This window comes from Watersipora subatra, chromosome 4 (genome assembly GCF_963576615.1).
Source record: "Watersipora subatra chromosome 4, tzWatSuba1.1, whole genome shotgun sequence".
Taxonomy (NCBI): domain Eukaryota; kingdom Metazoa; phylum Bryozoa; class Gymnolaemata; order Cheilostomatida; family Watersiporidae; genus Watersipora; species Watersipora subatra.
In genome coordinates, this window is record NC_088711.1 from 17,925,903 (window position 1) to 17,949,548 (window position 23,646).

At 35.1% G+C, this 23,646-nt stretch overlaps 1 protein-coding gene across 1 annotated transcript; it reads left to right on the forward strand.

Moving 5' to 3' along the window:
* The first annotated feature begins 1,049 nt into the window (after nt 1–1,049).
* Nucleotides 1,050–14,668, forward strand: LOC137393193 (diphthine methyl ester synthase-like). The gene is made up of 8 exons (XM_068079639.1): nt 1,050–1,216; nt 8,456–8,516; nt 8,817–8,880; nt 10,226–10,334; nt 10,816–10,936; nt 11,650–11,689; nt 13,335–13,438; nt 13,756–14,668. Exons 1-8 carry the CDS (start codon nt 1,082–1,084, stop codon nt 13,974–13,976), a joined length of 855 nt encoding a protein of 284 aa, XP_067935740.1. The 5' UTR covers nt 1,050–1,081; the 3' UTR covers nt 13,977–14,668.
* The last annotated feature ends 8,978 nt before the right edge of the window (nt 14,669–23,646 follow it).

Below are 23,646 nucleotides of genomic sequence, written 5' to 3' on the forward strand. Positions count from 1 at the left end.
AAAACAAGATACAAAACTTACACTACACAAGGAATTAATTGGTACAGTATGCACCAAAAATAGCTTTGACCAGCTAAATACAATAACTCGTAGCATAAAACGATTAAAATTACAAAAAGATACATAATTAAAAAGGAAGCATGCAAATTTATATTCTTCCTAACCTAAAGGACATGTGTCAATGATTCAGTGCAATTACAAAATGAAGATGACTTTTGCTTCGACTTTTTATTCGACTGCTTTACTGACAGGTGTACGTTTTACTTGCTTGAAAAACTAAATTCTACAAAAACAGAATTACGCGTGGCTGCATAAGACGCTGGAAATCAAGATAATTAGGATTGTTAGGCATGCAACCAATGATATACAGCCCAAACTGGGCTGTATGCCCAAAATGTACAGCCCAATATGGGGTTGTATATCATTGATGCAACAAACGATCCGATTTGTGCCGATAAGCGTAAAAAGCAAGTAAAAAGAACACTAATAAAAAACTGCAGTTGGCGACAATGCATTGTGTCCACTGCCAAATGATTTTAAAATAATAAACATGAACCTCCAAGATTAGCTACTTGAGAGCCTGTGTCAGCAAAGAAGTATGTTTATACGTACGATCTTTTTGAAATTATGATTGTGACAACTAAAAATACAGAAATACTAATTTTATTGTCACCTACACACACTAGACATTGTGCTTGCTGCGTTGGTCAGCTCAAAGGCTTGCACACTTACATGTACTGTACTAGTTTTGGTTTACTGAAATTCAACCTTTGTTAGCGCGTATTTTAATAAGACCGCTGCTGCAAAGCCACTTCGGTTTCTACGCAGCATATAAATATTTACAGCCTTAAATAACATTTTAAAATTAAATTTTGCTATAGTTTAATACAATTGTTAAATTATTTTATAAAAAAAATTGAATTATTTATAATTTATTTACTTTGTTTAATTTTTAAGACTATTCGTTTTAATAAAACACTAACAAATTTACTAAAGTTTTAGTACCGATTCCTTTTGCGGCATTTTATAGCATTTCCGTTTCATGCTCCGAAAAAAAACATCTCAACTGAAGCAATACGCTATGTTGTATTTAGTTGGGCTAGGATTATATGATATAACTGATATTACTGTTCGTGGACTCAATATTGTTAAAAGTTGTAATAGAGTTTATTTAGAAGCGTATACGTCCATTTTAGGAGTTGAAAAGAATAAGTTGGTATGTTCCCACTAAGATATGTTCCCTCCTATCCTACTCTCATATCCCTCTAACCAATGCCAATTTTATGCTATATAACACTTTGTTAACATAAATTAAATTTTTGTTGACTTGTTTGCTGACATCAAAACAAAATATCTTTTTATGAGCATGTAGTTGAGAATTGAAGCAGGTAGATGAGACAGTTGTGAAGTACCATTTGGTAAATATTTGCGCAGCGTTGTAGGGTATTAACCCTTTCGTGGGCGAATTTTCAAAACTAAATCAGACTCCCATGGGCGAATTAATTTTCCAAAAAATCAATATTTCCAAAAGGTTCATACACTTTTCTGTGTGTTATTATGTGCATATCTCTATGTTTAAAGGTGCATATGTATACATGTATATGTCCATAGGCATATATATATATTATAAACAAATAAAAATGTATAACATAAAATATATGCTTTTCATAATAATTGTCTATTTACGAATGATATTTTCGAAAGCATTCTCTTTTACAAAGGCCCACATCACAGTCTTTGCACCATGTACTTATTCGTGTAACAAAGAGCTACCACAAAAATGTACTTCCTGGATTGACAGGCTCAAAAAACTTTTCAAAATACTCTACTGGTTGAGCATCTACTGGAGTAAATACTGGGCCTGTCACTGCTATAAACTGCTGAATTGTAGGAGATTTATCTCTGTTTATGTTGGTTATATTCTTCCAGGCACTAGCATCACTCCTACTCACATCCTCATCATTACTGCTACCAGCCTTTTCATCACTGTCACTTCCAGATGTAAAGTCATTACAATCACAATTCAAACCTGATTCACTGTCATCTCTTGCTACTAAATCTAAAAAGTCACTGTCATCTCTGAATCTCTTAGTAATTTCGGTACTAGTACTTGCTTTATGAAAATAATCTCGGGAGGTTCTTTTAGAAGTCGCCATGACGGTAAACTAAAGTCAAACTCTCAAAAAATTCGGTAAATAAAAGCTAAAACCGAAGCAAGGAAAATAAAAGTTGATAAATTATTTAGAACAATTTTCTAATTTTTTTCGAAAGTTTATTTATTAATCACTGCTAAAAACGATCGTTTTTTTCAACCTTGAAGTCAATTTTTGAGGCTAACTGAAACTACTATATCGTAGCTTGCTATTGGTAAAAAAAGTAAACAAAAAACGGCATTTAGCTAACCAGAAACGGCAATAATAAAATACGTTACCGAAACGACAAAAACGTCGCACTACCCACGAAAGGGTTAATATTTGTTGCGCATTAGAGCTCAAATGTTTGTTATTCAAGGTTACATCAGTATTCTAATGCACTTTCATCTAATGATATTTTTAGCATTCTTAAAAACTCTAGTGTTTCACCTGTAAGAGCTCGCCTTGGAAAATAACCTTATTCAATGGCACAGGTGTCCTTTAGTGGGATATTGCCGAGGCCGGGCCGTAGTCTACACACACGAAAAAAACAACGAAGGACTACGTAGTTATGAGCAAAAGTATCCACCCAAATATCTCACCAATCCGATGAGCAGCACACACCAAAACTAAACCAATCGACAGCACCACCCATCATGTCAAAATATTCCATGTTTCAAGTCATGTCTTGTACAACTCACCTTATGGTTTCTCAAAGCTTGTCTCCAAGTTCCTATTAATTTGAGACTGTCCGATTGCTGTTTTCTAAATGGTCGCTGCTAGCCTAGCGTCCTGCTTCAACACCTCAGTAACTATCGGGAAACGTTCGAAAGCACTCAGCAATGCCCTGATAATTACTGAGCTGTTGAAGCAGGACGCTAGGCTAAGCTAGCAGCGACCATTTAGAAAACAATAATTGGACAGTCTCAAATTAATAGGGACTTGGAGACAAGTTTAGAAAAACCATAAGGTGAGTTGTACAAGACATGACTTGAAACTTGTAATATTTTGACATGATGGGTGGTGCTGTCGATTGGTTTAGTTTAATTGTGTGCTGCTCATCGGATTGGTGAGACATTTTGATAAATACTTTTGTTTTTGCTCATAACTACGTGGACCTTTGTCGTTTTTTTGTGTGTGTAGAATATGGCCCGGCTTCGGCAACATCCCACTAAAGGACACCTGTGCTCAATGACAACTATCAATTCTAATCAGACTTTTGTTTCATCTGCAATAAAATAGTCTTTATTGGTAGAATTTATTGGCAGCATATCTGGTCCAATTCTTGTGCTTATCCATTTAAAACTTGCAAATAAGCTAAAAGCAAGTCTGTCCCAAAATGTCTCATAGACGAGACAACAGGAACTGCATTTGAAACAAAACTGTTAGTGGTACACATAAACTACAAAACTTTTGTCAAGATAAATGCATCAGTACAATAATTATACATCAGTAACTCGAGCACTCTGCAGACTCAACATGAATTAGTCACAAGTCCTTTAACATTAAAGGTTGACTTGCAACAAAATTCACATTGCAGTTATTTGATATCAAAAGATTTAGCATGTTTTACTCTGTTGTGTAGTAGGTGCAAAATACGTGGGAATGGGATTAAAAGCTCTTAAAAGCTCAAAAACGAACAGTTAATCGCAGCCACACGAGACCGCCGTAGTTTGGATTCTCTTTCCAAAACGGCTCAAATATGACGTAGCTGTGGGAGATGGTTTCTGTTTACACTTTCATGTAACCTTATTCGTCGAAATATTTTCACAAATATACTTCACACATTCAATAAAACCATGTCTATTGTTCTTACGCGTCTGTTTTATCGTCATTGTAATACTGTCACTTTTAGCAGTGATATCTAATAACTTACCCTAAAAATTCATTTAATTTTTTAACCTTACCTCGAAGGAGTACATATCATTGTCTGATAATCATGACGAGCCTGTTGGTCACCTGTGATAATCGAAAAGTGCTGCAAAAATTATTTTCGAAATATTGGGTCACTTGATCAGATTACGACTTGACGATTAGTTCAAGCCAAAACAAAACTGTAAAGTCTTCGGTAAAACCCAAGTGTTTGTCATAAACTAGTGCTACAATAAGTTTTATATTGAGCTTTTTATTGGCCTTTCAATTCACGTGAGAACATCACGTGACAAGACAATAATCAAACTCATGACTATGTCAGAGAAATAAACGGATTCCAATCTACGGCGGCTTTTCGTTTTTGAGCTTTCAAGAGCTTGTAATCACATTTCCACATATTTGGCATCTACAACACAACAGAGTAAGACATGGTGAATCTTTTGATACCAAATAACTGTAATGTGAATTTTGTTGCAAGTCAACCTATAAGTAAAATAAACTACAGTGCACCCTCTGAATACGATGTTGATCCACTCCAGGAATGTCATCGTATGGTGAAAAATTTGTATGTATGGGGTATAAAGACCATTGTATTTATACAATGCAAACATCCCCTGGTAAAATTCATCAAATTTTTATAAAAATGTGTACATATTGAAAATTAGTAACAAAATAGTATGTTAACTTTAGTAATTATAGTTACCTACAGTAACTGTATTGTATTTAGTGTATTTTAATGGTTATGATCTGTAATAAAATGCAACATTATAATGTGTGTACTAAATGCAGTACCTACGTAAGGTAAGGAGTTCTTACTTTCAAGACGTACGTATAACATAAACTTTGAATTCACTTCAACTAAGTTTAGCTTACTAAACTCACACTTAAAACTAAGTTTTAGTATGTATTTTTAACTATTTTGCTGAATTTCAACTTTTTATCACAAAGATTTTATCCTTTATCACCTTCTGTCTTCACTTTCACTGTAACATTTAGCGTGTCTGGTTAAAAGCTTTTTTAACCTAATTCAGCAAGAAAGACTGGGCGATGCAGTTATTGACAGCGGCCTTGAAATTGCTTTTGACTTGCTATTCTAGTAACCTTGTTTTGTTGGAGTCGGTAAGCTACGCGTGGTTGAGCAATAAAAAAGTAGCGTAACAGAGCTGAAGATGTGAGACATTTAGTAAGATTAGTAAACCAAGTTGTTTTAGTCGACTCAAAGTGCAAACTAATGATACAAATAAAAAAGCAACACAGTGAGGAAATGAAGCATATTAACTTTTGAGCTTTATGTGTAATTAATAATTAATAAATCAAAGACACATGCGCGTGAGCACTAGATGATGGTGTTCATTATATGGCAAATCGCAAGAATTGTTAACTTTTAATGCTATAATTATAAAGATGTTCACACTCGCAGGTTTACACAGGACTCATGGTAATACAAAGTATAGTCAAATTCATCTTTTAGTAACGACATGAGCTAGAATCTTAACCCCGAGTTGGTACTCAGGATTAGTCTCATTTAAAAGTCATCTCTCAAATTTACATCAATCAAAATAAATTATTTTATCATAGAGACAATCAAATAAAAGAGACAAAGACATACAGTGTAGCTTACTCTTAATTTGACTGTGTGAACTTTATATAAACATGGTTTCCTTTTTGTGTTTGGAGGTTTTTTTGCAGCTTATAATTTCTCTTTTGTTATTTTTGGCGTATAAAACTGCAATGTTTCGAGAAACTTCAGATATGATATGTTGGAAATTACTTTTGATGTAGAGTTAAATATTTGTTCAATATTTTATTGCATGTTGTAAGATTTCTATGTAAATGCTATGGTAAGTGCAAGTTTTACTGTATAGCCATTCTTGTTGTATTCAACGCGTTCAGTTCTAAGTGACGGGTGCGCTCAACTTTGAAAATGATTAAAAGCTCCTTGAACTAGTTAAGCTTTAAAATATAAAACAACAATCACAAAGGAGCTAGAGATTTATTATTAGTTCTATGAAAGCCATCACCTATAGTCATTGTGTTCATAGTAATGAGGCTAACTTGGCTGCAACTGCATACATTGCTAGTTATTAAAGTCTGGGTACTTTGTTTAGGCCCCAGTATCTATGCTGTCAAGGTACTGTGCTGAAAGTCCCTTTATATGAAAGTCCCTTTATGTGAAAGTCCCTTTATGTGAAAGTCCCTTTATGTGAAAGTCCCTTTATGTGAAAGTCCCTTTATGTGAAACTCCCTTTATGTGAAAGTCCCTTTATGTGAAAGTCCCTTTATGTGAAAGTCCTTTTACTTATTAATCCTTGATTAAACCTTTTATAATTATGAGTCAGAACTTCTGTCAGGGTTAATCCAAGCCAAGGAGCTCTAACAAAACTTGCACAGTAGGAGCTCCTACAACATAAGCAATCCGTTTCAGGAACGTCTACGTTATAGTGGTTTTACGTTATAGGAACAGTAAAATATGTACATGTGAATTGCCTAATCAGTTCTAAGATGTTCCCCAACTCACTCCTTTAGTCCTTCAAAAAGGATAAAGACTAGACTTAACTTTTTAATCTAATGGCTGTACCGTAACTGTATTATTCTTGGTTTGTATCAACAACTTTTCTCCTTTTTCTTTTCACTTTCACTCCGTTCATAGTCCATCATTGGGGTAATTTTACAATGAGTTGAGGAAAACGCATGCCTTCAATGTCAATTTACCTCAAGTTTTACTTTTGCTCTAGTCAGCAAAGTTCATTTTGCAAAACGAAAACAATAAAAAATGTTTTATATTTCTAAAATAAAGTAAAACAAAAATATAATTTTACTGATATATATACAGTGAAACATGGATAACTCGCCCACGGATAGCTCGAACACATGGTTAATTCGAACGGTTTCTTTGGTCCGTTCCCACGTAATGATAAATTGCTATAGATAATTCGAACTCAACAATGTTAATTCGAACTGTTTTTTTTGCCCAACGGCTACCGAAACGGTTGCTATCGCTTTAGAAAATCACTTTATTCCAAGCCATAGAGGTAAACCTTAACTTTTCGTAATTCATAAGCGTCGTTATTACCACCATCAACAAAATATTTTTGTCAACGACTTTTCTAAAGGTTTGGTGAAATTTGATTTATACCAAACATCCGCGTAGCGATCGCCCTTCGGAAGCGAGGTAAAGTGAGGTAATCTTTGCATAAACTTCAAGAAAAATCGGCAAAATTGATCGTGGGTAAAACGCTCAAAAGAAAAAGTTGTCTTTTCTTTTGAGCATTTCAACAATGATCAAGTTTTGCCAATGTCAATCTAAAAAACGTCCTGGCAATAACATCACCTCAAACAACGAACCAATCTCAAGTGATAGAAAAATCTATACTTTTTGATAAAAACGTTTTAAACATTACATTAGAAGCATTTAATTTGAAACAAGCCATTTGTGCTTTTGCTTTATATTATAGTTTGTATATGTACTGATGTCTTTTCTTTTGAGCATTTCAACAACGATCAAGTTTTGCCAATGTCAATCTAAAAAACGTCCTGGCAATAACATCACCTCAAACAACAAACCAATCTCAAGTGATAGAAAAATCTCTATACTTTTTGATAAAAACGTTTCAAGCTTTACATTAGAAGCAGTTAATTTGAAACAAGCCATTTGTGCTTTTGATTTATATTATAGATTGTATATGTACATGTATAGATCTACTAATAAATAAGTAAATACATGGACTTGTGACAGTGCTCTGATAACTTGAACGCTCTGATAATTCGAACACTTTTGCTCGGTCCCTTGAAGTTTGAGTTATCCGAGTTTCACTGTATATATAATTATATCATAAAATCATATCATCTTTTCACTGGTCTATCCGTCCAAAAGGTTCACGGTTATGATAAAAGATAGCTTTCGATGATGCTACAACTCATGACAGCCAGATCGGTAGATCGATGCTTTAACACTTACACCCAATAATTGCGCACCTACATACTTATAATTTGTGCTTTATCGACACACCTGACGATTTCTCACAGTGATTTAGACAACCAGAGTGCTTGTAAATATAGCAATAATCCTCTATGTCACTTTCTCTCTCAGGTGCGACAACAGTGAAAGTGATATTTTAAGGCTAACAACGAGATGCGCATTAAAATTGAATTTGAGAACTTGTGCCGACTTCACACTTTACATTATATGAATTTTTTTACGTTGTGCAAAGCAAAAACTTTACATGAATTCTTTTCGTTTTGTGGAATTTAGGTTATAGGAGGTATACGTTATAGGAGTGTCTACTGTACATATTTGTGTCACTGGTCCATCTGCTCAGATTTTTCTTTGTTTGTTTTCTACCATGCTGATTTAAGCACTTTTAGCCACATTTTCTCCACAAAACTGATCAAATGAGTAGTTTTGATTGGCCGCTACACTGGTAATTATTTTCACTAATACGCTGTTGTAGGAAGAGTACTATGAAAGAGATGTTCTGCTAGCTGATCGTGATTTAGTCGAGCAAGGTGCAGGTACGTCTTCTTAATCTGCTAATCCTCGTTAGCAGCGAATCAGCTGCTTTCACATTGTGTATGTACCATCAACTGTCACTTATGTAATAATGATTAGAGTGTCTATATTACTAGATCATCTGATAGGGAAACACAGTAATAATAACAGAAGTAGTTACATGCCTTGCTATTGAGCTTGAAGGACAATTTTTTGGTTTAGGTAGTAGATATTTTCTCAAACTATCTAGCTCTGTCGCAGAGCAGATCAATTTGTTATGATGTGATGATTAACTGCTAATGATTGATCTTTTCCTGTTTCAGAGGAGATACTTCATAATGCAGAAACGGAAGATGTGGCACTGTTAGTCGTTGGTGACCCTTTCGGGTAGGTGATATTTTTATCATAGGAAGTCAAACAGATATTTTTAAGAAATTTTGTGACACGCAGTAGTCAAGATTCAGTGTAAGTTTCATCACCTTATTATTATCACACCCACGTCACCTTATTATTATCACACCCAAGTCGCTATTCAGATGGAAAATGTTTAACCAAAAACTTTGTCACTTTCAAGGCGCAAGGATTTGCGAAAAAGACCTGTGAAACAGAAATCAGGTTGTTTTCAACAGAACAAAACATTGAACTTATTTTGAAGTAAGCATCTGTTTTTGGATAATTTATTTAATTTAAAATTTATTTATTGAAAAACTGTTAATTTTTAAAAAAGGTATTTTATAGTTCAGTTTGCAATTTGTTTGCAATCAGCTATTCACATTTCTCATTCAGTAGTCATTTTATGCAGTGTTAGAGCAATACCCGTAAGTGCTATAATTTCAGTCATTTTCACTATTTAGTTAAATTTAAATGCTTCCGCAAGCGTTATAGAAACTAAAGAATCACCATATAAAGCATTATTTATTTTAATGTTGCGGCCAACAATATAATATAACTGTCGTAAATCATTAACACGCTATAATATTGTTTAAAAGGGTTTTAGTTGCCATATAACAACCAATTTATATTATGCCTCTGCAATAATATAGACATGCTCTAAAATGCTCTAAACATTTTAGAGCATTTTACTTTTTAGCTTTTGACATGCCTCTTCGTGGTCTGTATTTCTGTTATGTTCATTCTGACTGTCAGTATCCTAATAAATTTTACTGAAGATGTTAGTCGAGTACTGGTTAATATAACTCAACCAGTTAGCACTAATGTCAATGATTTGCCTCTACCTTAATTGTACTTGTTTTGCTCATTTTGGACATTTTGTTTATGCCTTTTTATCACTGAGGTTATGATGATCACTGATAGCGCTTGGAAAGCGGGTGTGATTATATACTGGTGGTTGCACTGTTGTTATCACGTCATTCATCGTGCCTATTTTACTGCCTTGAGCGAGCAAAACGCCTTATCTGACAATTTAGGAAATCAAAATGTCTTAAGTTAAATAACGCCTTTAGTTTTGAATTTTCACAAAAGAAATTTTTCTGGTAAACATTGTTGAATATCTAACCATAATAAATCAGAAAAAATAATTGAAATACTGCCAATACTATGGCCGGGTTTAACTAAAACGCGTTTTTGTTTGTGCCAAATAATTTACAACAATCAAGAGAAGGCGTTTTGCTTGCTCAGGGCAGTATACGCCTCTATATGCCTGACAATAGAGAGTTACGATTTACAGTATATCATTTTTTATTCTCATGTTGACAATGGTATCACCTTGTAGGGCAACTACACACACAGACTTCATTCTCAGAGCTGCTGAGAAAGGAATTCCATACCAAGTAATACACAATGCCTCTATCATGACAGCTATTGGCTGCTGTGGGTTGCAGGTGGGCGGACAACTCTTAAAGTAGTAACTTTTTCTTTTGTGCTCATGTTTCCTTAGCTATATTTTATATTCTGTAACCATTAATAAATTTTGGATTAATGAAATTTAATAAATTTTGAATTAATTAAATTTAATTAATAAATTTTGAATTAAATAAATTTAATTAATAAATTTTGAATTAATTAAATTTACTAAATTCTGTGAAGGTAATTGTAGAGCCTGCAAGTTTGCATCCCTCTGTTTGTCTAACCTTATCAATCATTTATAAATATGATTGTGCTGAGATAAATCCACTAAATCAAAAAGGCGATAACAAAAACAACAATTTATTTACAATATAAAATAGTACTTACCTATTTAGTTTTTTGTATATTGCTGTCTTTGACAGACACAGCAACAATTAGGCATTACTTGATGAGTGGTTCGTGCTTCTGTAATCAGTGAAGAGTCTCTGGTCCTGTGCTATCATTTATACATTGTAGCTATACAACTTTGGTGAGACTGTCTCAATAGTATTCTGGACAGAGACATGGAGACCTGAAAGTTATTATGATAAGATTGCTGCCAACAGAGACCGTGGCATGCACACTCTGTGCTTGCTCGGTAGGTATTCATGATAGTCTCTGCTTTCTATGTGTTGACAGAATGCTCACTATTTGATACATTGTTGAAGTGAAGCCAGAACTTCTGCCTTTTTTCTCATTTTCATTGAACTGTTGCTATGATATGTTTCATATGGCATCTTCTTGGTTTTATCCTTACCCTCAGGATGCCTGACAGTATGTGCGTGTTTATTTGATATACAACTGAAGCCAATTACCGTCATGCTTTTTATTCATAGATTATGGTATTACTGTTTTTAACATTGGAAGAAAACAGTGTTCTGTAGTTGTCCTGAGTGTATATAGAATGACTGACTCGCCAACAACAGCTTTGGGGTTCAATTCCTAAAAAGGGACATTTGTGGTGACAGGAATGTCTCCAATCGTCGAAGTTCCTTTGCTACTGGACTCAGACATGACTAGCCAAGATCATAGAGACATTGTTTGTTATACATTGCTCTTAAAAATGCACAGCCTCTGATTGCAGTGAGCTAAGCAGCCATCAACCTCGATCATATCTCTCTGACTGATATACATGTACTATTATGGAAGACTATAAGCATGTGATGGAATTATATTAAATTTCATGACCTGATATCAAGGCTATGAACATCAATTCCGGATTCAATCTGGCTGTCTTATAGGTAATATATTTCTATAGAGTGTGTATGACTTTCTATCAACGTGGAGACTGTACATTCGCCTTTATTTCAGATATCAAAGTAAAGGAACAATCTATAGAGAATTTAGCCAGGTTGGTATTGAGTCAGCTATGCTCAGTCACATTTCCTCAACTTCATTGCAGCTCATGTTGCTTTTCAGAATTGTAGATATATTTAATCTTTTCACACGTATTACTTTATCAAACGCTATAAGCGTTCTAAATCATATAATAAACTTGTGTGTATTACAATTAATCATAAGTCTAAGTCTGTTAGTAGCAGCCGCTTGTAGAACTATGCTATCAAACCTGAGACTTTATAGGCTTTGGTACGTTGATGCAAACAGATTGAAAAATTTATTAAATTGAAATTTTGAGCAGTTCAGAGCAATGACAAAATAAGCCGCTTACACAGGGCAGGTATATTTTAAAGCTGTCTACCTGTTTGGGTTGATTTACAATATCTTGTAGCAGCACGCATAACCAGTATTTTCATGGCTCTGAAAACCTTAGAATGTGTGCCTTTGTAAGCCCAGGTAGTTATGAAGCCATATCTTTCTACAAGGGACCGGGTTAATCCTGTGGTATAACCATTACACTGTCTCTCAGGTTTTCTTGATGAACAGTTTGTGGCATCGGTATCTCTGAGCCAATTATTTTATTAGCTTAATTTTTTGACCAATGACATTTGTAAATTTGTGGCTTTACTGGTCATTTTACTTGTCACATCATCACAAGTAGTTGAGTATTTCAGGCGATTGCAGGTTGTAGGTGGATGTATTTTACTAGTAATTATATATTCCTGATGATTATATATTGCAAACAAATCTATCTTCCAAACAATTGTATTCCAAAGAGGTTTGTATGTTGTAGATAGTTGTATACTACTGAGGATTGTATACTATGGGGGCTGTATACTATAGAGAGTTGTATACTACTGAGGATTGTATACTATAGAGGGCTGTATACTCCTTATAGTTGTATACTATAGGCAGTTGTATAGTCCAAGTGGTTGTACACTCCTTATAGTTGTATGCTCTAGGCAGTTGTATAATCCAAGCAGATGTACACTCCTGGTAGTTGTATACTCTAGGTAGTTGTATAGTCCAAGCAGTTGTCTACTCCTGATAGTTGTATACTCTAGGCAGTTGTATAATTCAAGCAGTTGTACACTGCTGGTAGTTGTATACTCCAGGCAGCTGTATAATCCAAGCATTTGTACACTCTTGGTAGTTGTATACTCCAGGCAGTTGTATAGTCCAAGCAGATGTACACTCCTGGTAGTTGTATACTCCAGGCAGTTGTATAATCCAAGCAGTTGTACACTTCTGGTAGTTGTGCACTCAGTCTTTTTGCATGTCCATCAATGCCAAAAGCTGTTTTACTTATCAATCAGTTGAATAACGTAGGTAATGATGTGTAAAATTGAACAAATGGCTACATTTTTTTGCAATACATAGAACATGTTCTATTACTTGGTAGTTACTTTCCCTTGCAGAGAACTTAGATCATTTGGACTCAGTAGGTTCACAATGACCTATCAAAATCTTCTGACAGTTATCCCAGTGTTCTGTTATTGAGTATATCATTGTTTTGAAGCTGACCTTTGGTAAAATTATAAAAATGACATCTCACGGCTGACGAATAGTAGCTAAGGTCGTCTGTTTGTGTCAAGAATAAGCCTTCTTACAGTTTATGATATCAAAAGACCCAATTCATTGCGAGCTGCCTGTTGTAGGGGCAGAAAGATTTATGAACCTCCAAGATACATGAGCGTCAATCAGGCTGCTGAGCAGCTCCTAGAGATCGTTTCAAATCGAAGGTCCAGAGGGCAGACTTTAGGTGAGAGCCATTGAAGGTCATGTTAGGGTCAATAATGATGTGTATGTACACTGGTATTGTTAAGATTACAGTGAAAACTCCTCCATATTTGTATTTATACAGCGATGCAGCAGGCAAGCTCAGATTTGAGGATTTCACCTCAAAATGAGAAGCCCCGTACAAATCTTCATACTAAATGCTAGTCCGTATCATCTGTTTTGGTGGTTTGGATTCTTTTAGCTAGTTTTTCACCACTTGCAGCTCAGTCCTTGGTTTTCTCTACACTTACCTTAATTTGTTTGGCTCCGTAACAAAATTTCCCATAATGATTTTTGTAGCATTTACAGAGAATACTCTCTGTGTGGGGCTGGCCAGAGTTGCTGCAAATGATCAAAAGATAATATCCGGTACTCTCTCTGCATTGACTTCTGCAAATTTTGGAGCACCCCTTCATTCGCTCATTGTTGTCGGAAAGGTTCATCCACTGGAAGTAGACATGCTTAAACTGTTTGCTGAGACAAAGGAGGACATTGAAACATATGCCGAGCTCATCGGATGATATCTATATAGATCAAGCTGTTTATTTGCTCAGTGCGAGTCTTTAAAATTCAGGTACTTTTAGAGCATGAAAGGTGCTTAACTAGTCAAATAAAAACCTTTACATCTCTAATTTTTCTAGAGAATTATGGTTTTTACAGTGTACTTTGATATATTATTTTCTAAAAGACAAATAGCATCAATGAATATACACTGATGTCAGGGTTTGTTGTCTTGCTGCTTAGGTTGGTGAAAAGTCCTGATAAACAGGTCTATGGAACCCACTTTCTAGTAAGCAATTACTATCTCTACTAACAGTGATCTGAAGAGTAGAACCACACAAATATTTCATCACTCGAGTGTTGGATAAGCAAGTCCAAGTATTAGCAAGTCCAGACTCTATGTTCATATATTATCTGTGAAATATTTTCAGTGCTGCTCTGGTAAAGCACCATAGAATTGCACGGTTAGTTAAAGCTGTCAGTATTCATCTGCTACCTAATGATTTTAGCCAAATCTCAATATAGACATGAATTTGTGTCTTTGACTTTCTCTATGCTTATCTAGCCATGTCCTATTGGTGTGTACAAGCTAATAGTCTACCGCTTTTCTCTATAAGCCAGTACCTGTAGTCTTCTACAGCATACGTTTTATTGTTTCCTGTGATGGAAATCCAAGCATTTGGAAGCAAAACCATGAAATAAAAATTGTATGTACCTGGTAGCATTTCTGTTGTTTTCAGTCAATGACATTTGCTCCTCAATGAAGTTTATTAAGCAATTTATTGTTTCCTTTATCATAGTTAAAATGGTTTTGATGTCTGTTTAATGCAAACATATTTATAAAGTAGCTCTCCATCTCTTTTATAGTTATATAGCAAGCGGTGCATTATCAAGTAGTTACTCACGTCAAGGCAGTCTTCAATCCCTTTGCCATGCATCCTATATCTGCCAGAACACGAACAACAACTCATAAAAACACGAACAACAACTCAACCATATTTCACTCACTCAAATCTGTTCTTTACGTTGGGCTTTCAGCGGCATGCATTGTGATTGTTGGAACAATGTCAGCCCTAGTCATACCTCATCACGCCTATTATTAGTGATGAGTGAAGATGCATTATATCTTAATTTAGTACTATGTAAAACTATGGGAGTTGGGCTCTTTTATAATGTAGTATATATGAACGTCTGTTACTTGAGTATTGTAAACGTTCAGCAGATAACTTTGTTGTAGTCTCTATGTGTTGTACCATAGTGGCAATTGAATGAACAGTGTATGGCTGTTTGGACAACTGTTTGCTTTTTGGTGACTCTGACAGCCATTTAAGCTTGCTAGGTTCTGATTATGTCTTTAGTATAGCATGCTACTGCTAGTACATTAGGATTAGGGTTGGCCTCTCGATGAGAGCTTGTAATTCATTAGCACAGCGAGTTGTGCTTCTATATTGGTTAGTAAATTTTAGAAAAGTTGTTTTTTTATATATCACCTTACTTTTTTTAAATATAAATATTTACCAAGAAGCTTACTAATTGCAAAATAGCATTCGTGATAGTGTCAGCATGTGAGAGATATGTTTGATTTAATGCATGCCAGTGTATATAACTGGTACTAATTCGGTTAGTTGAGGTGCCGCAAGCATTCGGTGACATTTGCCTACAGATGGCCTTTAATCACATGTAAGTAACACATTTGATTTCTTTTCAGTCATGGATTTGGTAGCCTTGGTTCCCCTGTTCTACATCAACAAACCTTGCTACTCTACCTAGTCTTAGGACCTAACTAAGACCTCTGCTAGACCTGTACTCTACATGCTTAGTTTCTCATCACGTTTTATTGTATAAATTAGCCACCATCGTACACATTCCCAGCTCTGTTTTCATTCAGCAATTGTTTGCTCTCTTTCTGTGTATTAGCATTTGTGAACTATTCTCAGGTTTTTGTTGACGATCGTAAGCACTGTATAGTTATTGTAATGACTAATTCCCCTTTTTCATTGAATTAATGTCTCCATATACAGGAAGTACATGTAGTTCTTTTCTTTGCATTCATCTTATCCTTATGATTTCTATTATTTGTTTCGTTTTATAATTGCCAATGCAAGTGATTTTCCCATTCAGTAGATTTTGTTGCTGACAATAATTAAGCCGACATTTCAAAAATGTGCATGTAAAAGTTGCCAGTTGTAAGATCAAACGGCAACAGACAATGAGTGGCTTTATAGATGTTTTTATCTATATAGAGCTATCCTAACATGGCCTGTATTAGATATATCAGTTCCTATCAGAGATTTGTGATTGTTTGCAAACATTTTAAAGGATTACCTCCCCTTATCATACATTCTTTTAAGTAATGAGCTGAAAAGTTGTCATAAGCAAACCGCCATTGTCTAGAGAGACTCGCACCTACCGGATACCACTTGTGATAGAGACTACAAGTAAGTTGATTATCTGTCAGTGTCATCATTTTATGGTAGCAATAGAGTGACTACTATCATGATCAATGTTTTATGGTAGCAATAGATCGACTACAAGTACTATAAGTGTATTATCTGTCAGTGTTATCATTGTATGGTTGCAATAGATTGACTACTATCATAATCAAGGTTTTTATGGTAGCAATAGAGTGACTACTATCATGATCAATGTTTTCATGGTAGCAATAGAGTGACTACAAGTACTGTAAGTTAATTATCTGTCAGTGTTATCATTGTATGGTAGCAATTGAGTGACTACTATCATGATCAGTGTTTTTATGGTAGCAATAGAGTGATTACTATCATGATCAATGTTTTCATGGTAGCAATAGATCGACTACAAGTACTGAAGTTGATTATCTGTCAGTGTTATCATTTATGGTAGCAATAGAGTGACTACTATCATAATCAAGGTTTTTATGGTAGCAATAGAGTGACTACTATCATAATCAAGGTTTTTATGGTAGCAATAGAGTGACTACTGTCATGATCAATGTTTTATGGTAGCAATAGATCGACTACAAGTACTGAAGTTGATTATCTGTCAGTGTTATCATTTATGGTAGCAATAGAGTGATTACTATCATGATCAATGTTTTCATGGTAGCAATAGATTGACTACAAGTACTGAAAGTTGATTATCTGTCAGTGTTATCATTTTATGGTAGCAATATAGTGACTACTATCATAATTAAGGTTTTTATGGTAGCAATACCGCGACTACTATGATCAAAGTTTTTCTTATAAAGATGCAACAAAATATACATGGCTATAAATGAGCATATCTGGCATGATAACAACTCATAATATATATCTTGACACCTTTTATGTTGTTTTTGTTATACTCCTTATCTTAAGTTTTCTTTTTGATTTCTCCTTAAACTTTAGCATTGCATGCCTGCTGTATTCCAAAAGTCGAATAACCTTAATTCGTAATTATTGTTTCTTTGTTTGATTTTTTACTTTAAAAAGTTTTTTTTATTATAAATACTAACTGTTTTAATTACTGTATTTCTCGAACGACTTCAGCGCGACTTTATGAGTCGCGGATGTCAACGCGCGACCAAGCTGATCTATCATACTATTAGTCTAGAATGTTAGTTGTTCATTATTTGCAGGCGACACCGAATAACCAATAATAACCTGTACATTGAATGATAAGATAAATGCAAAGCAAGATTGAGTAGGGTGTTAAGTAGAGTGAAACGTTGTAATAATCACTACTTAAGGGTTAGAGCTGCTGCTGATACGTAAATTACTTGAGCATACCTCAATCTGCTTATGGAGACATTTCTGTTGTGGCAATTCGTGGCATCAATAAACTAAACCGATGTTATTTTAGTTCATCAAATAAACTAAAATCTATATCTATGTCATGTATTACATAATAATATATAATAATAGAGTATATTACATGATATACATGTCATTCATGTATATTATGACATATATTAGAGTCTTAAAATACAGCGAATGAGCAACGTGATAAATTGTAAACAATGTCAGATTGTGTCTAGACTGACAGTTTGCTAGTTTGAATTTGAATATTAACTAGTCTATGAATGAATCTTGGCTGATAATCTAAGGTTCCTAACAAAACTGTGTCTTTCTGATAACATCTATTATAATAAAAGTCATGTCTGTCCAAAGTCAAGGTTAGAGGTTGGTCAAAGAGTTCCTATAAACCTGATTTCATCTTGCTTAAACCTGGTTTGGCTCTTGCAATTTTCAGCTTGGTGGGCTGACACTCTAACACCCGCACCAATTGGTCACTATTGGTCGGGTGTTAGAGTGTCACCTATACCTACTTTATAGGATGTAAATCTCAGTGTTTGTCCGTTTGTCCGTTCATTAAAGCTTGTTAAATCATCAATTAAAATCTAGCAATGAAAAATCTGCACAGCACTGGATTTGATCTTGGAACCTCCAAATCTAGAGGCAGCGAACTTAACCATTCAACTACACGGAATATATTAAATTCACTAGGGCAAATAGTCATTACAGTAATTAAGATACTCACACTCTATAGTTATTTTCTGTACTTCATCGGCACACCTGATGATCTCTTCTGGCACACCAGACTGCCAGGATACTCGTCGCTATCATAGCTTGAAAGATACTGAAGCCAACAACATCACTTCGTAATAAAGTCTGATTGAGGTAGTCTATCTCAAGACTGAACAATCAACTTTATCCACAAACCTATTTGCTAGAATGCACACTCATTCCTTGCTTTCCCTTTGCATGCATATCACATTGCTCTGTACTCTATACTCTGTACTAGGTTGTAGTAAATCTAAATAAGATCAAAAAGGACGTACAAACTGGCGCATTTTCTTTGCTAAAAACATTAAGTTATTCCAAATATTAAAGCCTTTGTTGAGGGTAATTCATCAAGAAAATTGGCTAGCAGAAATGGTACAAATCATGCTGAAGTATAAAATTCATGGCATGACACAAGCCCCGTTTCAAATAATCATAAGACTAAGTGTTGGCAGTTTACACCACCAGTAGCCACCAAACTTTGGTTACATGCATTTCACTAGCTGCTTCTGCACAGCCAAAAACTTGTATCATGGTCATAGCATCGCTTGTACCATGGCCATAGCATCGTTTGTATCAAGGTCATAGCATCGCTTGTATCATGGCCATAGCATCGCTTGTATCATGGCCATAGCATCGCTTGTACCATGGCCATAGCATCGCTTGTATCATGGCCATAGCATCGCTTGTACCATGGCCATAGCATCGCTTGTATCATGGCCATAGCATAGCTTGTACCATGGCCATAGCATCGCTTGTATCATGGCCATAGCATCACTTGTATCATTGTCATAGCATCGCTTGTATCATGGTCATAGCATCGCTTGTACCACGGCCATAGCATCGCTTGTATCATGGCCATAGCATCGCTTGTATCATGGCCATAGAATCGCTTGTACCATGGCCATAGTATCGCTAATATTTCCTAGTTCAGTTGAACCAGCTATTATAAGAGAGCGCTGTAAATTGTAATTTGTTAAAATGAAAACAACTAGATCTATTATTGCTAATGCTTTATATCTAACGTGCATTGTTTCAATAGCTAGGTCAACTCAATAGCTCAAGCGTGTGTGCAGGACATAACACTTACGCAGGAAATGAGAGTCATCTTCCCTTGCTATTAGCCAAGAGTAGCATTATTTTCTAATTTACTTTCTTTGCTAATAATTGTCTCAACTACATTGCTAAAACCTCAGTTTTTTCCGTGCGTTGAGTCATCTGTCATACATACTGGGTTATTACACGGGGGGGGGGGGAGGGGGCTAGGCTCTGAGCCACTCACATAAAGCTTGAAATCATGTGAGATATTCTGTATGCCAGCAAACTTGAGCTAATTTACAGAATCTTTACAAAATCACTTACAGTCTTTCAGCAATTATTATAGTAGGCTTTCTTGTCAAAGTATTTAAGTTGCAGTAAACTATTTTGGATTCATTAGCAGTTGACTTGGAGAGGGTGTGTTCAGTTGTTCCTTCTATTGCCAGTCATATAAAGTTTACTTTATCAGCATCTTTTGAGATATGGTCAATAGGTCAATAGGTAAAATATTAGGTCAATAGCGCATTCAACCAGCTTTTAGACGAGTTTAGAATGCTTCTAACAGTTTTTTGTGCTACTTCCATAATAAGTGTGTGTGTGTGCGTGCGTGCGTGTGTGTGCGTGGTGTGCGTGGTGTGCGTGGTGTGCGTGGTGTGCGTGCGTGCGTGCGTGTGTGTGTATTCAGGTGCATTTGCAATGAAATTAATGTTGTTTTCTTAGCCATTAGCTTTTGATTTGGCACCGTTTTTAGATGGCCCTTTAAAGGCTTTTAAACACTCTAAGCCTCTAGATGTGCATAATCAACCATTTAACTTAGATTGCTATACAGTATTAACAAACCTATTGGCTGCCGTGTTGTCTGAAAAATGTAAACCACTCATTGTCATGCGTGGGAAAACAACTCCATATCTTTGGAGTTCTGGATTATTTGCCACAACAAATAAATCACATTTAGAGTATTTAAGTAGTAGAGTTGTTTTCTCAGATAGTAGATAGTCAACTTTTCAGCTTAGGAGGAGGTCTACACGTATGACGTCTCAGCGAGTTGAGAAGATGAGTCATCACTATTAATGATCAACTAGCGATAAAAGGAATTCCCAAGTGGATTTTATTCACCGGAATTCTTTTCCCTAGATGGTATCTGTGCTAATGATGTTTGCTAGTTGCCAACTTTGTTATATGTAAATGCTTTGGCAAACTTCTCAGAAGGCATATCTAAAGGTGTCAACCTTTCGCATCTACATGCATATACCCTCATTACACCATCATCACTTTGAAAATCTACCTTTCCTTTTCATGTATTCAATGATTCACTACATTGTATTGAATCATTGAATACCTATCAGCCATACTGCTGATAAGTATTCTAGCTTCTTCTAAAACTTGCATGATATTTGTGTCCAAATTCTTGGCTTTTCTTTTAAAAGTTTTACATCGTTTCAGTTTTTTAAGTTTGATTCTAAAATCTGGTTTTGTTATTTGTGTTCCAAATTGTTTTCACTTGGCTGCTGCAGAAGAAACGCATTACGTTCTGTTGTCAGCTGATAGTGCTAACTGAGAAACAAATGCAAATGCTAAATAACATTCTCCTCATGACAGTTGCTGCAGGACTATCGCTGACTACTTATTCGCTGATGGAAATTTGGATGGGCTTGTGATAATATGCACATTGTTATCACAAATAATCACCAATTTATTGCGACATTAAAGCTGACGCACTGCGATACAGCGTGAACTACTCCTTATAAGCTGTGGGCCGAGCAGGCAACAGAGCTCTAGAAATTATGTTTCGCTGCAATCCCCTTTCAGTGGCAATTTCTGCAGCGACTTAGACTAATTTTGGTATGGAGAATTCAAAACTGAAAAGTTGCCGCAGCTGCCATTCCCACTTCTATGAGAAATTTGATAAAAGTGATATTTTAAGATTTATCTCCCCTGTAAATAAGACTTTCCATAGAAGCGTCAGATTTGCAACTTTTATCATAATTATTTGGCAGTGATTTAGAATGTCAGTGGTAAAGTCAAAATTTATCTTTTATCTATTTTCGAACATTTCATATCCTACTATTGTAACACGCACATGTAAACTGTATACATGTATATACGAATATGTACATGTGTATATAATTGCATGGTTTAATAGCTTTATTTTACAAAAAATATTCAAAACACTATAATTATGTTTTATAACCTGACACTGATGAATCATGAATCAGTGTCAGGTTATAAAACATAATTATAGTATTTTGAAATTTTTTTTGTAAAATAAAGCTATTAAACCATACAATTATATACACATGTACATATTCATATATACATGTATATAGTTTACATGTCGGTGTAAAAATCGTAATATATGGAATGTTCAAAAATAGATAGAAAATGAATTTTGACTTTATCGCTGACATTCTAAATTACTGCCAAATAATTATGATAAAAGTTGCAAATCTGATACTTTGGAAGGAATCCTATTTACACGGAGATAAATCCTAAAATATAATTTTTATCAAATTTCTCATAGAAGTAGGAATGGCAGCTGTGGCAACTTTTCACCTTTGAATTCTCCATACCATAATTAGCCTAAGTCGCTGCAGAAATTGCCACTGAAAGGGGGTGGCAGTGGAAATGCAAGGTAAACTGCCATGGCCCATAGCCTATTAGGTTTACAAACTTTACATGTAGTTCTGATTTTATCATTTGAGCCATTTCTGATAGTACTGCTGCCTGCAACTTGGCGTGCGATATTCTGTTCATACATAACGGGCCGGTCATGATTGACCTTAGTGGAGTAAGCAACTCTAGATTTCCATGAAACAGCGTAATATTCTTTTGGTTTTCCATATTAATCCGTATATTTTGTGAGCATTAGCAATTTCTCAAGGTGTGAAATTACCCACTGTCTTGTAGCCTTATTATGTCAAATTTTATGAATGGTCTGACTAGGTGGTCTCAACCAGCTGATAATATGGTTATAACCTTATAACCACCTCAAACACCAGGTAATTTTGATACAATCTAAAGATCGCAAGCCACTTCTTATTTTTAGCAATTCTGAAGAAGCTTTACGCTGAATGGGTCATTTTAATTTTAGATTTTTTTAAAGATTTTTAGATCGCTTCTTTTTTGAACACTATCATTCGAGACATGAATTTTATGAAACGGAAAACTGGAGTTGCTGTATTTTGCATCTTTGCCTGGTTATTCTTGCCTAGCATTTTTTTCTTCTTGAACGGTCAGTTTCAATGCAGCCGTGCAATTCACTTTCCTAAACTTATTTCAAAATTGGAAATGCGCTTAACACTCAGAACTTTGCCATCTGCTTGTAACTTATTGTAGTTAAGTTCATTATCATTACTTTCTGTCGATTCATAGAGTCATGTTCAGCCACTCATCATTGTTTATCTTCAGGTGACTAAATCTTCAGGTTGTTGTCAACACTGCGTGGGCACTTCGGACAAGTTAAACATCGTTGAATGCCGCAAAGTGCTGCTATTTGCCTTTTCATAACTGGTAAACCACTTCCACTAGTAAGAAGGTGTTTATCGCACAAGCGGCTACATTCTGTTAGTTTAGCCAGCTGTAAGTAACACCCAATTCTACGAATTTCCTATTCATATTAATTTCCTTGCTTCACTATAGGTTGCTATTTGTTGTATTTTGTTGCTCAACAATACACTTAGTTTTGTTAGTTATTCATGGATAAACAATAACGCAACGCTGTTGGCACGTGTTTGTATTTAGCAATGTTTGAAATAGCTGTTTCTATTGTTGCATTTGGTGAAACACTGCAGCAAGTATATGGTTGTCGCTAAATGCAAAAAGACACTATTCCTACAACTTGAACATCTGCGAGGTAAATTTATCGTGAATATGGTGTATACCTTGATATAAGAACAGGCTTTATGTTCTTGATTAATTTTTATTACTGTATTAAAAGCAAGTGTCGATGTTGAAAGTAGTTTTCATCGTTTGAATTGGTGCATATGATATCGTTTAGTTAGTAGTTATTATATTATTTCAATTAAACTGAATATTGTTTTTGCAAACCATCAAACTATTAAAACTATATTTGTTTGTCCTAAATAAATTTTTTGTTTAGTTGGCTTTTTGTGGTTGCTCACATCTATTGATA

What these genes read in the sequence shown, in the direction of transcription:
- LOC137393193 (XM_068079639.1), top strand. Translation starts at nt 1,082, where the DNA reads ATGTTGTATTTAGTTGGGCTAGGATTATATGATATAACTGATATTACT. An exon ending in TTGGCTGCTGTGGGTTGCAG is followed by an intron (nt 10,335 to 10,815) that starts GTGGGCGGACAA and finishes TATACATTGTAG; the next exon opens with CTATACAACTTTGGTGAGAC. An exon ending in GTCCAGAGGGCAGACTTTAG is followed by an intron (nt 13,439 to 13,755) that starts GTGAGAGCCATT and finishes TGATTTTTGTAG; the next exon opens with CATTTACAGAGAATACTCTC.